Raw genomic sequence first — 16,820 nt, 5'->3', positions numbered from 1 at the left:
ACATGTGACTAACAGAAATGGAATAATGAGTCCCTGAACAAAGGGGGGTCAAAATCAAAAGTAACAGTCAGTATCTGGTGTGGCCACCAGCTGCATTAAGTACTGCAATGCATCTCCTCCTCATGGACTGCAACAGATTTGCCAGTTCTTGCTGTGATGTTACCCCACTCTTCCATCAAGGCACCTGCAAGTTCCCGGACATTTCTGGGGGGAATGGCCCTAGCCCTCACCCTCTGATCCAACAGGTCCCAGACGTGCTCAATGGGATTGAGATCCGGGCTCTTTGCTGGCCATGGCAGGACACTGACATTCCTGTCTTGCAGAAAATCATGCACAGAATGAGCAGTATGGCTGGTGGCATTGTCATACTGGAGGGTCATGTCAGGATGAGCCTGCAGGAAGGGTACCACATAAGGGAGGGGGATGTCTTTCCTGTAACGCACAGCATTGAGATTACCTGCAATGACAACAAGCTCAGTCCGATGATGCTGTGACACACCTCCCCAGACCATGATGGACCCTCCACCTCCAAATCGATCCCGCTCCAGAGTACAGGCCTCGGTGTAACGCTCATTCCTTCGACGATAAACGCGAATTCAACCATCACTCCTGGTGAGACAAAACCGCGACTCGTCAGTGAAGAGCACTTTCTTTCCAGTCCTATCTGGTCTAGCGACGGTGGGTTGTGCCCATAGGCAACGTTGTTGCCAGTGATGTCTGGTGAGGACCTGCCTTACAACAGGCCTACAAGCCCTCAGTCCAGTCTCTCTCAGCCTATTGCGGACAATCTTACATGTGGTCTGCCACTGCGAGGACGATCAGCTGTCCGTCCTGTCTCCCTGTAGCGCTGTCTTAGGCGACTCACAGTACGGACATTGCAATTTATTGCCCTGGCCACGTCTGCAGTCCTCATGCCTCCTTGCAGCATGCCTAAGGCACGATCACGCAGATGAGCAGGGACCCTGGGCATCTTTCTTTTGGTGTTTTTCAGAGTCAGTAGAAAGGCCTCTTTAGTGTCCTAAGTTTTCATAACTGTGACCTTAATTGCCTACCGTCTGTAAGCTGTTAATGTCTTAATGACCGTTCCATAGGTGCATGTTCATTAATTGTTATTGGTTCATTGAACAAGCATGGGAAACAGTGTTTAAACCCTTTACAATGAAGATCTGTGAAGTTATTTGAATTTTACGAATTATCTTTGAACGACAGGGTCCTGAAAAAGGGACATTTCTTTTTTTGCTGAGTTTATTGATTTATAAGAACTTGTTCGATAATAATTGCCTTGCAACATATAGAAGTACCTTAGGGTGAATGCCTTGTTAGCTAATTAATGTTACTGACTAGTCCTTAGACTCTGGTCATGAGATTAGAAAGACTAAGAAAGTGGGCACGCATACTGGTAGCCTTGAATATTAGGGTCCAGCATTTGTCACCTTCTAAGGCAAGTGAATAAAACATGCAGTTGTCCAGCCCAACCACAGTAAACCAAAGCCACTCTCAGTAAAAGGTATTGCCCTTGTCTAACCGGCTAGGCCCCCCTAAGGCTGATTCAGACAGGTCTATTTGGAACAGTCTTGTTTGACCTCTCACTGTGTCTTCCCCTGGAGCCATGCATGCAGTGAATCAATCACATGATAATACACACCTCACTATTCATGACCTCACCAGGCACACAACACTGCCCCTAGTACTTGTCTGGTCCCTCTCCTTGCTATCATAATGTAGAAGGCTGGAGGGCGTGGTACACTTAGTTGGGAACAGGGCCACTCTCAGACCACACCACATGGGGATGCAACAATACAGTATATCCATCTTCCTATATTTTCAGACCAGCAGGTCATTGTCATTAACTGCTCCTCTAGGGATTACCATAGCCAAATGTTTTTGGCAAACATATAGTATTTTGTAGACTGCTAGGTGTTTCATTTTCTTTGGTATCCACAATGCAATGGTTTTCAACTGAAAACACTCAGCACTCAATTAGATTTGTGTGTAAATGTAAATTCTGCAGAAGGTACTGTATTACATCACACTCTACTGAGCTATTTTCTGAATGGCATAACTTAATTTACAGTATATGGCAAGGTTTCATCCGGTGCATAATTTGTTTTAAATCAGCCGGTGCATTGGTTGCTGGTAGTTTAAATGAGAGAGGGCAAATGGAGGGTCAGAAGCCCTAAAATGAGCTGGAGATTACAACAGTGCACCCGATGGGGAATGTGGTAACATATTGTTGGGAGAACGATCAGATAGACTGGTATGGTCTGTATGGGTGAGATGATTAAGTGCTAAAGTTGCACTTTCTCCTCAGAGTAACCTGCCTGGGGCTGGAAGGCTGCATGATTGCCTCTGTGTGCTACATTACATTAATGGATACTCTCCCGGAATAATGTCAAAGGGGAAGAAAAGCCCATCCCAGCTTTCTGCCAGGACCTCAGAATTCTGAGTGTGCAATCGGATTTGCTGATGGATCACCCCTGCGCAAGCACCTCAATATTGATGATGGGCAGAGCCTTCACACACGAGTGAGCCGGACACGCCGGGGGAGTCCTCTAATCCGATTCTGCTATTAGAGCTTCAGACTTCCCAGCTGGGTGTCTCCCGGCCCGCTTCCACTCACACCGAGAGACCTCAATAGTGCCTCAGTGCGGACGCACCGCCTGTGAAGACCAAAAAAATTGCTGAAATATGTATCTTTTTTTCTTCAGTAATTAGAGAGGGGCTAAAAAAAAAGGCTGATTTTATCAAACAGAATCCATCAGCCGGACAAGTGGAACAAATGACTCGAGCTCACAGTGGGGAGCTGCAGCCTTATTTGTTTTCTTTTGAAGGGCAGACAATGCACGGTCACCCAGCCCAATGAACTGTCCCCAAAGTTATAAAGGAAAACTGGACTCCTGCTTACTCCAATTCAGTCACTTTGGGATACTACCCAGAAAATATGTATTCATAGACCTACAGTACAGAAGCGCTTTCATTCATTGTTCTATAATCTCAAATTCTGAAGAGATGAAAATATGGTTTTCTGTGGGGAACTCTTTTCTAACCTCAGACCATTAAAGGATGAATGGCCAATTACACCAGAAGGAAGACCACCAAATATGCTAGCTACAAACAGAACAATATTTCCCAATATTTGTGCAGTATCCAACAGACAGCAGATAATAAAGATCCCCATCTGTATTTTACCCCATTTTTCCCCCCAACATGACCCGCCAAAACATTTTTTTTATTTTTTTATTTCACCTTTATTTAACCAGGTAAACCAGTTGAGAACACGGTCTCATTTACAACTGCGACCTGGCCAAGATAAAGCATAGCAGTGCGACAAAAACAACACAGAGTTACACCTAAACAAACGTACAGTCAATAACACAAAGGAAAAGAAAAATAGACAGATCTATGTACAGTGTGTGCAAATGTAGAAGAGTAGGGAGGTAGGCAATAAATAGGCCATAGAGGTGAAAAAGAATTACAACTTATGTAACGCACGTCGTTAGAGGGAGAAGTGGACCAAGGCGCAGCATGGTAAGTGTTCATGATCATTTATTTCACAACACACTCAAACAAAATCACAAAAGGCAAAAAACAAATGCGCACAGTTCTGTCAGGCACAGAATGCTAAACAGAAAATAACCTCCCACAAACACAGGTGGAAAACAGGCTGCCTAAGTATGATTCCCAATCAGAGACAACAATAGACAGCTGCCTCTGATTGGGAACCACACTGGCCCAAAAACAAAGAAACAGAAAACATAGACTTCCCCACCCGAGTCACACCCTGACCTAACCAAACATAGAAAATAATAAGGATCTCTACGGTCATGGCGTGACAACTTAACATTAATACTGGAGTGATATATGTGCAGATGATGATGTGCAAGTAAACATACTGGGGTGAAAAAGAGCAAGAGGGTAATTAATAATATGGGGATGAGGTAGTCGGGTGGGCTATTTACAGATTGGCTGTGTACAGGTACAGTGATCGGTAAGCTGCTCTGACAGCTGATGCTTAAAGTTAGAGAGGGAGATATAAGACTCCAGCTTTAAAGATTTTTGCAATTCGTTCCAGTCATTGGCAGCAGAGAACTGGAAGGAAAAGTGGCCAAAGGAACATGACCCGCCAAATTGCGCTTCTTAACACCTACCCGCTTAACCCGGAAGCCAGTCGCACCAATGTGTCAGAGGAAACACTGTTCAACTGACGACCAGCCTGCAGGCGCCTGGCCCGCCACAAGGAGTCATTAGATCGTGATGAGCCAAGTAAAGCCCACCCGGCCAAACCCCCCCTAACCCGGATCGATGTTGGGCAAATTGTGCGCCGTCCTATGGGACTCCCGATCACGGCCAGTTGTGATACAACCTGGGATTGAACCCGGGTCTGTAGTACTCTTAGACCGCTGTACCACTCAGGAGGCCCAAGAGGATTGTTTTTGACTCATTGACCAAAGGGGCCTTCAATGAACTAAAGTGTTTTCCAGTGGTGTAAAGAACTTAAAATACATTAAAGTACTACTTAAGTCATTTATTGGGGTATCTATACTTTACGATTGATATTTTTGACTACTTTTACTTTTACTTCACTACATTCCTAAAGAAAATAATGCACTTTTTCCTCCATACATTTTCCCTGACACCCAAAAGCAGGACAGGAAAATGGTCCAATTCACTCACTTATCAAGAGAACATCCCTGGTCGTCTCTACTGCCTCTGATCTGGCTGACTCACTAAAGACACATGCTTCGTTTGTAAATTATGTTTGACTGTTGGAGTGTGCCCCAGGCTATCTCTAAATTAAAAATAATATATATTTTTTTAAACGGTGCTGTCTGGTTTGCTTAATAAAAGGAATTTGAAATGATTTATACTTCTACTTTTACTTTTGATACTTAAGTATATTTTAGCAATTACATATACTTTTGATACTTAATAAGTATATTTAAAACCAAATACTTGTAGACTTTTACTCAAGTTGTATTTTACTGGGTGACTTTTACTTGAGTCATTTTCTGTTAAGATATCTTAACTTTTACTCAATTATGGCAATTAGTTACTTTTTCCTCCACTGGTGTTTTCCAATTCTGCTGTAATTCTACTCATAAACATTAGCCATTGTAGTCATTAAGAAACATCAGCAGTTTTCCAAGTGGCATCATGGGGTTGTGCTGAGACTAGCTAGGTAGGCTCAGAGCATATGATGGGGTATTCACCCAGCCCCACAGATGGGGTTAGAAAGGCACTTTTTAAACATGAAGCGGGGACTCCAGGTCTGTATTTACAGCAGCCTCCCATCGTGCTCCTATTTGTCTCCTCCTGGGTGGCAGAGGAGACACAGACAGACCGAGAGGCTCTTCACAACATCTGCAGGCATTCTCCCACAGGTCCCTAGAGGCATTTTATAACCCATTACCTCCATCTCTGACAAAAACACACATTTAAACTACAATTACACCCCCTGCCTCCTCTCCCTCATGCATTCCATCTCATCCTCTCTTCTGTTCTGCAATTCAATCGCTCCCGACCCAAGGCTCCTCCGCTTATCCCGCTCTCTCCGACGCCCAGCAGACGGTGCAAAATTGTCTCACAACTGAAGAGGGGCCTTTTAGGCAGGATGGGGAAATTAATCATAAAGTGCAATCCCTCTATGGCACGTGCACGAGGGCACACACATATATATACACACACACACTAAAACACATTGAATATGAATTCTCACATTCATGTACACCTTTTGTAATTTTTTGGAAGTGAACATCTGGTGTGTAATTCAATCAACGTACTGTACGCACCAAATATTACATTTGCATTCCACAGGACAATAGTGCTCATTTACTCAGCAGGTTCCTGGTGCTAAGGGTTAAAGAATGTGAGAAACAGGCTGGGCTAAATGATGACATTGCAATTTCTTCCAGAGAAATATTTTATAGCATTTCTGTTGCTCCCCACTCAAAAGAGGCTCCGGGACACTTTTATTCGTAAAATAATTGTAGCTTAACAATGTGTATCAAAGGACTGCAGTCTTTAAACCATATAGTATCATTCTGTAAGACTATAACTACATGATATAGTTCATCCAAGCATTTTCCCTTAGGAGAAAAACATGGGCCTGCAATTTTAGACTGCAATCTGAGGATAAACCACAAAAGATGACCCCATCTATTCCCATTTTCTCTCAGTCAACATTTCCCCACATGTCATGGATTGTAGCAAATCACACTGTTTTTAAAGTTGAGACAGAGTAGCCTATACATTTTGAAAGTGCACCAAAAATAAGGAATCCTTTTTTCATTGTTACTGTGACCTGAAAATGCAGTTCTACGTGCAAAAAGTAAAAAAGTATTAGGCTATAAAGACCCAATATATCCGGAGATCGGTTTCAATGTATCAAAAATAGGGCATTCTGCAGAGGGGTAAACATAAGCTAAAGGTATCATTAAATAACAGAAACCCCAGGAAGCCTCTTCCCTTCATTCCAGAGCAGCTAGGCCCAATTTAACAGCCTGCACTGTAGCTGAATGGGAACAAATTGGAGAAAAATATCGATTGTGCGGATTGCAGTGATTTTATTTGACTCTCCTCCTATCATTTTACAATGTTATGCAGTGTTAGAGTCATTTTCCAGGCTGCACTATGCTGATAATGGCAAAACGAATGATCAGGCTGTTGCCTCTACTGTAGTATTGCAAGACACAAACATTCTGAGCAGAAAATATACAGTTAATAGTGAAAGTCTACAAACCTTTTGCACAGACTTCACATTTCGCTGCCTTAAAATGAAATCTAAAAAGTGATTATATTTTATTTTTTTCCTACCGATATACACAACCTACTCCATATTTCCAAAGTGAAAGAAAAATTATAGAAATAAATGAAAATGTATTGATTGCGTATATCTTCACGCCCCAGAGTTAATACTTTGGCAGCCATTACAGCTGTTAATATTTTGTTGTAGGATTCTACCAACCTTGTACAACTCTTAGGGAAACATGTATGCATTGTTTTTGTAAATATTACTCAAACCAAGTAAATTTGGTTGGAAATGATTGATGGACAGCTGTATTCAAACCTTGTAACTGATTTTCAAGCAGATTTAAGTCAGGACTGAGATTAGACCATTCAGGAACACTCAACACCTATTGGAAAACCATTCTGCTGTGTCTTTGGCATAACAATTGGAGTAATTGTCCTGCTGAAAAATAAAACTATAGCAGGGTTAGGTTTTAAGAAGACTACCCATAACATGATGCTCTCACCACAATACTTGACAATACAGAGGATCAATAATATTGCATTCACTCAACATTACTTACCTGCGTGACAAAGTTAAAAGAAGGAAGCCTGTGTTTTAAAAATAGACCCCGAATCATCCTCTCTGTTTGCAACAAGGTCGTCAAGTAATACTGTGAGACATCATAGCAAAGACATTTTCTTTTTGGCCTGAGTTAAAAACCACATATTTGGACTTACAGCTGTAGTTTTTAACTCAGGCCAAAAAGGTAATGTCTTTGCCGTATCGTCTTGCAGTATTACTTGGGTCAAATCTAATCCAACACAACACAGAGTGAAACCCTCTGTATTTTTAAGTATTGTGGTGGCAGCATCATGTTATGAGTATGCTTGTTACCAGCAGGGACTGGGGAGTTTGTCAGGATCAAAATAAATATGAAAGAAGCAAAGCCCAGGTAAAAAGTTATAGGAAAACCCAACTCAAATGTCTGAATACCTAACCCTGTGGTTGAGTCTTATTTTTCAGCGGGACAATTACACAAAATGTTATGCCAAAGACACACCAGAATGGCTTTCCAGGTATTGTGTGTTCCTGAATGGTCTAGTTTCAGTCCTGACTTAAATATTCTTGAAAATCAGAGACATGGTTTGAAAATTGCTGTACATAAATGATTCACAACCAAATTTACTGAGCTTGAGAATTTTGACAAAAACAATGGATATATGTTGCCCTAAGAGTTGGTAGAATCTTATTAAAAATTATTCACAGCTGTAATGGTTGCCAAAGGTGCTTCCACCAAATATTAACTCTGGGGTTTGAAGACACGCATTCAAGACATTTTCAATTTTGTAGATCTGTGGGGGGAAGAAAATCCAGTTTAATTCATTTTTAGATGTACATTGAGCCTACACAAATGAATACTAATATCTAACCATAGAATAGAACAACAAAATATGCCAGCATCAATGACTTGTTATAGCCATTAATAAAATATCATGTACTCTTGCATGTTGATGTAATTCATTTAATAATGCTGCCAGAATATACATTCTAATTAAGAGCAATACAGATTAAATGACACACTGCATTAATATATGGAAATTACAAGCCAATTGCATGGCTTGTAACAGCAAACACCCTGTTATCTTGACACAATTAGATTGCAAGTGGCACCCCATGTGCCAACCTGGACTCAGGGTTAGACGTAACAAAGTCCATTTAAATCTGGAAAATGTCAATTGGTGTCATATGTTTTGTTTCATATATACCATATGAAACACAACATATGTGGATGTCCATCATCCATTTCATATGATATGTTACGAATTACAATTCATATGATATGTTATGAATCCGTCTAGATTACTGCAACTCGCTGTTGGCTGGGCTCCCTGCCTGTGCCATTAAACCCCTACAACTCATCCAGAACGCCGCAGCCCGTCTGGTGTTCAACCTTCCCAAGTTCTCTCACGTCACCCCGCTCCTCCGCTCTCTCCACTGGCTTCCAGTTGAAGCTCGCATCCACTACAAGACCATGGTGATTGCCTACGGAGCTGTGAAGGGAACGGCACCTCCATACCTTCAGGCTCTGATCAGGCCCTACACTCAAACAAGGGCACTGCGTTCATCCACCTCTGGCCTGCTGGCCCCCCTACCTCTGAGGAAGCACAGTTCCCGCTCAGCCCAGTCAAAACTGTTCGCTGCTCTGGCACCTCAATGGTGGAACAAGCTCCCTCACGACGCCAGGACAGCGGAGTCAATCACCACCTTCCGGAGACACCTGAAACCCCACCTCTTTAAGGAATACCTAGGATAGGATAAAGTAATCCTTCTAACCCCCCCCCCCCCCTCCCTTAAAAGATTTAGATGCACTATTGTAAAGTGGTTGTTCCACTGGATATCATAAGGTGAATGCACCAATTTGTAAGTCGCTCTGGATAAGAGCGTCTGCTAAATTACTTAAATGTAAATGTAAATGTAAATTGCAATTCGTACAATGTGTAATACATTTAAATTCGTACAATATGTTACCGATTTGCTAAATGTATGATATGTTTCGAATTCCTATTTGTTGTGGCTAACATTAGCTAGGTGGCTAATGTTAGCTAGACTAGGGGTTAAGGTTAGGCTTAGGGTTAAGGTTAGAAGTTAGGTTAATGGGTTATGGTTAGGCTTAGGGGAAGGGTAAAATAACATACTAAGTAGTTTCAAAGTAGATAAAAAGTTGTAAGTAGATGCAAAGTTGCTAATTAGCTAAAATTATGTGATGAGATTCAAACACACAACCTATGGGTTGCTAGACATTTGCGTTATACACCCATCCACCCCGACCAACCATGCTACTAGCTTTTGCCTTAAGCAACCTACTGTCTTATGTAGCCATACTAAATGTAATTTGAGTGCCCCGGATTTACATTTACTATGTTATGTCTAGTTTATGAGACCAGACTGTATGTGCTGAACTTCAAGAGACCCACATCAAAATGCTGACCACTCTCTTGTGATTGAGAGCTCAAATTGAAATGAATTGCCTTTCATACATTCTTCTTAATTACGGAAAGGCCATTCACTAATTGTAATGTTGATAACACGCTTGGTATGGGCCTTTAGCAGCATAGAGACAATCAAAGTTGTGTAGTTTCATAGATGCAAGTTAATAACTAGACAGACCTTGGAGTTACTTGGATGCTAAGAATTTGTGTTTTTGTAAGGGTTGTCCTACATTAAACTTCGGATGCATGACAAGATAGCGTGTGTAAATCATATAATTAAATAGAACACATACTGCAGTGTAGGCCTATACAGAGCTCTTTCTTCTAAATTAAATGCCCTGGGCCTTTAAATCTATATTCTATTTATTCCTGATTAAAAGAGAACGTATAAATTGTTGCCTAGATGTTCCTTTGGTGATTAATTTGATCAATTCCATTGGCTCTACTTTGATTGGTTGGTTGTCATTGTCGGCTGTTTCCGTTTCGCCGTGTGCTTTGAGAACAGACTGAGGAGAATGGCTGCCAGTGGAGGTTAGCGTTTCTTGATTGTTTGTGTTAACGAGGCAGACTTTTAAAACCAATTTTAAAGTTCCCTAATTCATATTGAATGGTATATAACCACCAAGATTACACCCTGACAAAAGTATTAGACACTTACGATTATCTCTCTTCGTTTTACAAGTGAAGCTGTAAGCGAATGGCTTCTCAAAGTGTATGCTGGTTAAGTTAGCTAGCATTACTATCTATAACGTTAGCTCTATCAGATGGCTAGTTTTAACCACATTTTGTCTGTTAGTACAACTAAGTCTAAACAATTGCATGTATTTGTATGCCAATGATACTGTTAGATCTTTCATGTGTACTATCTTACCTTCTTGACAGCTATTTATAAAAGCTATGTAACAAGCTAACTAACGTATGTCCGGCTAGCTAACGTAACGTGCCCACGTCTCGTCCTGATGAAACATAGCTAGTTGTTGGCCAGTTTGACGTTACTTGGCTAACGTTAGCTAGTAATGAGCTAACCGACTAGCTCCATGTCAACATGAATACGAGAACGTTAGTTACGTGACAATCCAAATTAGCTAGCTAATGTAGGTGACGTTAACTGCATGACTAACGGTAGTCGTGACTAGTTAGGTCAATGGCTAAATGATTGCTAGCTAGCTACTATAGCCGTCTGATAATGCCGCGGACGGCTTGCTGTGATGCTACCCAGCTGTGAGTTTCTAATCCCCAGAGTTAGTTGGCTAGCTAATTACGATAGCTAGCTTGTTAAGAAAAGTATCGTTGTTTCGGAACGGGTCTTTGTTGTGTCAATAAATCGTGCACACAAGTTGTGCCGAGTCGGTGATATCCATGGCACACTGATTGCTAGCTAACGTCACTACTCTACAAACAAGGACTATCTAGTGTGTCGAATAGTAATTTAGTACAGCCATAGTTAGTCAGTTTACTAATCTCCACGTGTTTAACTCTTCTCTACTCATTGTAGCCAGTACGCTTGACTCAATTGTTGTGCTGCATATGCCAATAAATAATATTATTTAGTAACGTTTCCCACACAAATTCATAATATAGTGTCTGTTTAATATCCATCATCATGGAAAAGCGGTATGTTTCTCTCGTATGTTTCTTCCATAGACATAGGCAAGCTGTTACAAGTACAGAATGGGACTCCATCAAACACAGCCTACAGTGGGGTAGATGCTGTTCATGCCTGTAACATCCTCCAGCAGCTCAAAGTCTTGTATGATGAAGCACAGCTCACAGATATTGTCGTTGAAGTGGACCATGGCAAGACATTTCCGTGTCACCGAAATGTCCTTGCAGCAATCAGCCCTTACTTTAGGTAGGTCTGATGTGAGCCGCTTGCTTGTTTCTAGTCGTTTACATCTTTAGATTTCAACTAGCCTGAGTGCCAGTCAGTTTGTGCCATCATGCCAGCTTCCTGTCACTCATTGTCATGTCAATGATGGCAATGGAGTAGTATCTGGGACCAGGCAATGCTGCAACATCATTTAAGCTTTCTTCAATTTTATTTATATTTCCTCTTCCCTCCAGGTCCATGTTCACCAGTGGCCTTACAGAAAGCAGCCAGAGGGAGGTGCGGATCGTCGGGGTGGAGTCTGAGTCCATGCACCTGGTCCTTGACTATGCCTACACGTCCAGAGTCACGCTGTCGGAGTCCAACGTCCAGGCCCTGTTCACGGCAGCCAGCATCTTCCAGATCCCAGCCCTGCAGGACCAGTGTGCCCAGTTCATGATCAGCCGCTTGGACCCCCAGAACTGCACCGGGGTCTACATGTTTGCCGACGCCTACGGCCATCAGGAGCTGAGGGAGCGCTCCAAGGACTACATGCGAAAGAAGGTGGGTTTTATTCTAAGAACAAGCTGTTCTATTACACTATTGTGCTTCACTTGGCTTGCCTTTTGGGAAGGATTAATATATCAATATGTCATTAAAATGGCCTTATAATTACAGTAATGTGAACACAAGTACCATAAATAACATAGTTGATACACTCATATTTTAGAATAGCGTTCCAGGTCTTCATCTGTTAGTTGAGCATTCTGCGACAAATGACAGAGGTCTAGATGAAATGTGACATGTGGTGTTGTGCTGTTGTAGTTCCTGTGTGTGGCGCGGGAGCAGGAGTTCCTCCAGCTCACCAAAGAGCAGCTGGTGAGCATCCTGAACAACGATGACCTGAATGTGGAGAAGGAGGAGCACGTGTATGAGAGCATTGTGCGCTGGCTGGAGCACGACCGCTCCCGCAGGGAGGCCCACCTGGCTGAAGTGTTCTCTCAATGCATCCGCCTGCCCCTCCTGGACGACTCCTTCCTCAGCCGCATCCCACCCACCTTTGCCTGCGCCCTCTCCAGAGACCCTGCCACGGCACGTCTCAACGGCACCAACGGCTGCCCCCAGCGCTTGGGCATGACCGCCTCTGAGATGGTCATCTGTTTTGACGCGGAACACAAACACTCAGGGAAGAAGCAGACCGTGCCTTGCCTGGATACCACTGCTGGGAAGGTGTTCAAGCTCTGCAAGCCCCCCAATGACCTGCGGGAGGTGGGCATCCTGGTATCATCGGAGAACGACATCTTCATCGCCGGGGGCTACCGCCCTAGCAACAGTGAGGTGTCCATTGACCACCGGGCGGAGAGTGACTTCTGGCAGTACGAGCACGCAGGGAACCGTTGGCTTGTGCGTTCGCCCATGCTGCGGGCCCGGATCGGCTGCAGGCTGGTCCACTGCTGCGGGAAGCTTTACGCCCTGGGGGGCCGTGTGTACGAGGGGGACGGGAGGAACGCACTGAAGTCAGTGGAGTGCTACGACGCCAGAGACAACTACTGGACTGCCGTCAGCCCCATGCCTGTAGCCATGGAGTTCCACAGCGCTGTGGAGTACAGAGACCGCATCTACATCCTCCAAGGTGAGGCGGAATAGTGGAGACACTATTCAACCTTGAAAATAGACTGAAGAGAAATGCAGTGGGGAAAAGATGGACGTGGTATAGGAGAATCTTAATACATAAAAGGTGTTGTTGAAAACTACTTTTCATTCCTTTTTCAATGTTTATCTTAACACTCAGTGGTGCTTTTCTGTTTCCCAGGTGAATACTTCTTCTGTTTCGACCCTCGCAAGGACTACTGGGGCCACCTGGCCCCCATGAGTGTCCCCCGGAGCCAGGGCCTGGCTGCCTTACACAATAACTGCATCTACTACATCGCTGGCATCTGCAGGAACCACCAGCGCACCTTCACCATGGAGGTCTATGACATCGAGCAGAACACCTGGGCCCGCAAGAGGGACCTTCCTTTCGACCAGGCCACCAGCCCCTACATCAAGGCCCTGCTCCTCCAGGGCAAGCTGCACCTGTTTGTCCGAGCCACGCAGGTCATGGTGGAGGAACACGTGTTCCGTACCAGCAGGAAGAACTCCCTCTACCAGTACGACGACGAGGCGGACACATGGACCAAAGTCTACGAGACGCCCGACCGCCTCTGGGACCTTGGCCGCCATTTTGAGTGTGTGGTGGCCAAACTGTACCCACAGTGTCTTCAGAAAGTGCTCTGAGCGGTCCATAGGGGACAGGCTCCCTCCTCCAGGAAGAGGGAGTGTGTGTGGTCCTGCATGCCTTGTGCCTGGTACTGTCCTGTGTTTGCACCACAAGGACTGTCGAGTTTAGTCTTAAAGCGTTAATGGTTCAACACGATCAAATTGGGGTGGTTTTAAAAGATTGCAGTATTTTTTTTTTCCTCTCCAGTCGGAACCAAATACCCACACTGATACTTGTTTTACAGTATAGTACAATGAATCATAAGTGCAATTATCTTGTTTGCTTTTGTTGAGCCATTTTGTTCCATTTTATTGTGTGGACCCCAGGTAGAGTTGCTGCGGCTTTCGCAAAACAGCTAATTGGGATCCTAATAAAATACCAATCTTAAAAGGATATATAGGTTAGAATTTTTACAATTGATATGCATGCAGTTGAGGGATCAATATGAAGTGCCCTCTAATTATTGTCATGCTACATGTCAGCATAAAGTGAGAATTAGAAATAATTTTAGTCTATATTCATACGGGTAAGATGAGCGGTGATGCTCATTGGTAGGTTGTTAGCTCAGATTGATGGGGTTTTGTCTGACTGCTCATTGCGCCCTACAGCAAGCTCGTCTTTGTGGGAGTGTTTATTAGTTGTGTGTGTGTGCGCTAGTGATTTAGGTTTATTTCCATGTGTGGTAGGAGGCAGGTATGTTATTTTTTGAAATGCATACTTTGCTTTCAAGAGAAGGCCTTAGCTGTGTCAACCAATGTGCTGTTTGGCTTTGTTGCAGTAGGATTTATACTTTTTGCATTCGTAGATTAGCTTCACACTCGCAGCTGACATCCATATTGTTGTAACAAGTGTCACATGCCAAGACGACTCAAGAGAAGTTAGACTATTCACTCTCCACATTGGAGAAACAAGCATGGCGTCAGATGTGTGTCTGGCATAAAGTGAGACATTTTGAACCAGGCAACCGTTTGCTTTGATAGCAACTCAGCAGTCAGATAAGGAGCGAAGGGACGTGGTTCAGGCAGATGCATTGATTTGTCCAAACTGTGGGCAGCTTGCTGCAGCATAGTGTTTTCTGTGGATATACAATGTTTTTTTCAGCATGTCTGATTTTGATTAGAAGCTTTAGAAAAGTGTTTGGAATAACCTACCTCTTAAATGCCAAACTGCATTTCAGAACTTGGTTCATCTGAAAAGTTGATAAAGTTTCTAGTAGCAATAACTAAGGAAATGTTGATACAATTAGGTTTACCCTTGTGGAAGTGCATTAACAGTTTTCAAGCTTAATTTGGGTACTTACCTTTAGGAGAAACAGATCAATATTGGCTGTGTGGCTGGCTGATGTACAGTAGTAGTTTGAGGAGTAAAATAGAGATGGTTTGTGTAACTTAGCGCAGATCCCAAGGGCTGTCATTGTGCCTGTGGGTGCATCGGATAGTAATCCTGTGTTTAGCCTGGCGAGGCAGTGTCTCAAGTCTTACTCATCATTGCACTGAATCACTCTCCAATAGTCAGTCACTGCAAACTTTACCAAGCACCCTCATGGACAGAGAACTAACACAGTGTTGGGCCCAACTTAATTGCCAACATCTTTTACACATGAATCCATTTGTACATGCTATCACATGGAGAAAAACAAGAGAACTTGGTCCTGCTTTTTTGACAGTCTTTTATGTAATAGTTGGGGTGTAACAGCCATTGAGTGATGGAACCCTATGGAACTGCAACATTTTCAATGACGTCAATAATTTCCTCATGCAGGTTCCTGTGTCATCTTTGCACTACATATGATTTATTTTCTCATATTTAAAGCTTTTCCCTCAAATCAATCAACAACAAAGCAATCGGGATATACAGTTCTGTCTGCAAAGAATTTGAAATGGAGAATAAAATGAAAACCCACATTCTAGGTGTGGCGGTGACATGATCAACTTTTGTAAAGAAAAGGACTGCAGATCATTTGGTGCTTGTTTGATCTGGTCAGCAATGCCCTCCTGAAGCCCTCACAGGTGAAAGGGGGTTTGCCCGAATGCCTAAACTCAGTCACTTGGGAACCAGGAATGGACAACTCTCAGGATTTCTATTGATACAGAGTACTGTATTTAAATGTCTTGTGTAATATACTGAACTATACGTTTGCTGTACTTGCACAGTTTTTACAAACATTTTTTCCCTTTTGTAACTTAAAATAGATGTGATTTATTTTCAATGGCTGTATTTCTATTTTCTATATTTAGTTATGGTAGAGTGATTATGTTCTGTATCCCACACATGGATATCGGCACACTATTTGATTTTTCTTGTTTTAGTTTCTCAAAGTTTTTCTCTACCATAACTTCTCAATAAGCATTACAGATATGTAACTTCAATGTTATGTTAAAATCTCCAACACGCCAGTCTACAACACGATGCAAAGCTTACAATGAATCAGCCAATTGATGTGCTTTCTGTGCAACAGCCGTAGTTGGCCTTGTGCAGCCATATCGAAGCTCATTGAAGACCTGTATGTAAGCATTGTCCACAGATGGCAACTAGCAGTGGACTTCCTGTATTTCTTTTCTTTTTGTTTGATGGTTTGTCTATGTAGGGTTTGGGGAATAGTGGTGGTTGAGCTCAACTGTGAAATTCACATTGCACATATTTTCAGAATAAAATGTGAAACCCTATTGGTGACTTATTGCCATATGATTATTTGGTGCTGAATTATAATTAGCAAACCTTGTACTACCTTTGTATAGCTAGCTATTTTTCGAAGTAACTGATCACATTCATGTAACATTGTACAATGTTAGTTTAAAAAAAAAAAAAAAAATGCATCGTAGGGAATGTTTCATAAGCAAGCATTTCACTGAGGTCTACACCAGTTGAATTCGGTGCATGTGATGAATACAAAACAATTTGGTACCTTTTCAATAGTTAATTTTTGTAACAAATATACCTAGCAAGTTGACACGACGTCACTGAGTAGGGACATTCTAGTGACCTGGGTAGTGAAAGATGGGACCATCAATGTCGGTTTGCATAAAATATAAA

At 42.7% G+C, this 16,820-nt stretch overlaps 1 protein-coding gene across 3 annotated transcripts; it reads left to right on the top strand.

Annotated features, from left to right (window-relative positions):
* The first annotated feature begins 10,146 nt into the window (after window positions 1-10,146).
* Window positions 10,147-16,453, top strand: LOC106583033 (kelch repeat and BTB domain-containing protein 8). Of its 3 annotated transcripts, none has more exons than XM_014166784.3 (5): window positions 10,147-10,251; window positions 11,365-11,572; window positions 11,785-12,091; window positions 12,353-13,160; window positions 13,341-16,453. In XM_014166784.3, exons 1-5 carry the CDS (start codon window positions 10,236-10,238, stop codon window positions 13,802-13,804), a joined length of 1,803 nt encoding a protein of 600 aa, XP_014022259.1. In that variant the 5' UTR covers window positions 10,147-10,235; the 3' UTR covers window positions 13,805-16,453. The 3 variants fall into 3 exon arrangements, with proteins under 3 accessions (XP_014022259.1, XP_014022262.1, XP_014022261.1); XM_014166786.3 differs by lacking the exon at window positions 10,147-10,251 and adding an exon at window positions 10,265-10,941; XM_014166787.3 differs by lacking the exon at window positions 11,365-11,572 and having other exon boundaries at window positions 10,155-10,251.
* Window positions 16,454-16,820: the final 367 nt, after the last annotated feature.

The sequence above is a fragment of the Salmo salar genome, chromosome 22 (genome assembly GCF_965601325.2).
Source record: "Salmo salar chromosome 22, fSalSal1, whole genome shotgun sequence".
In the NCBI taxonomy this organism is placed as follows: domain Eukaryota; kingdom Metazoa; phylum Chordata; class Actinopteri; order Salmoniformes; family Salmonidae; genus Salmo; species Salmo salar.
This window is presented reverse-complemented; position numbering and strand designations above follow the sequence as displayed.

Excerpts from the sequence above, each read along its gene's own strand:
- LOC106583033 (XM_014166784.3), top strand. Across the intron at positions 11,573-11,784 it reads GCAATCAGCCCTTACTTTAG|GTCCATGTTCACCAGTGGCC; the intron begins GTAGGTCTGATG and ends TCTTCCCTCCAG. Across the intron at positions 12,092-12,352 it reads AGGACTACATGCGAAAGAAG|TTCCTGTGTGTGGCGCGGGA; the intron begins GTGGGTTTTATT and ends GTGCTGTTGTAG.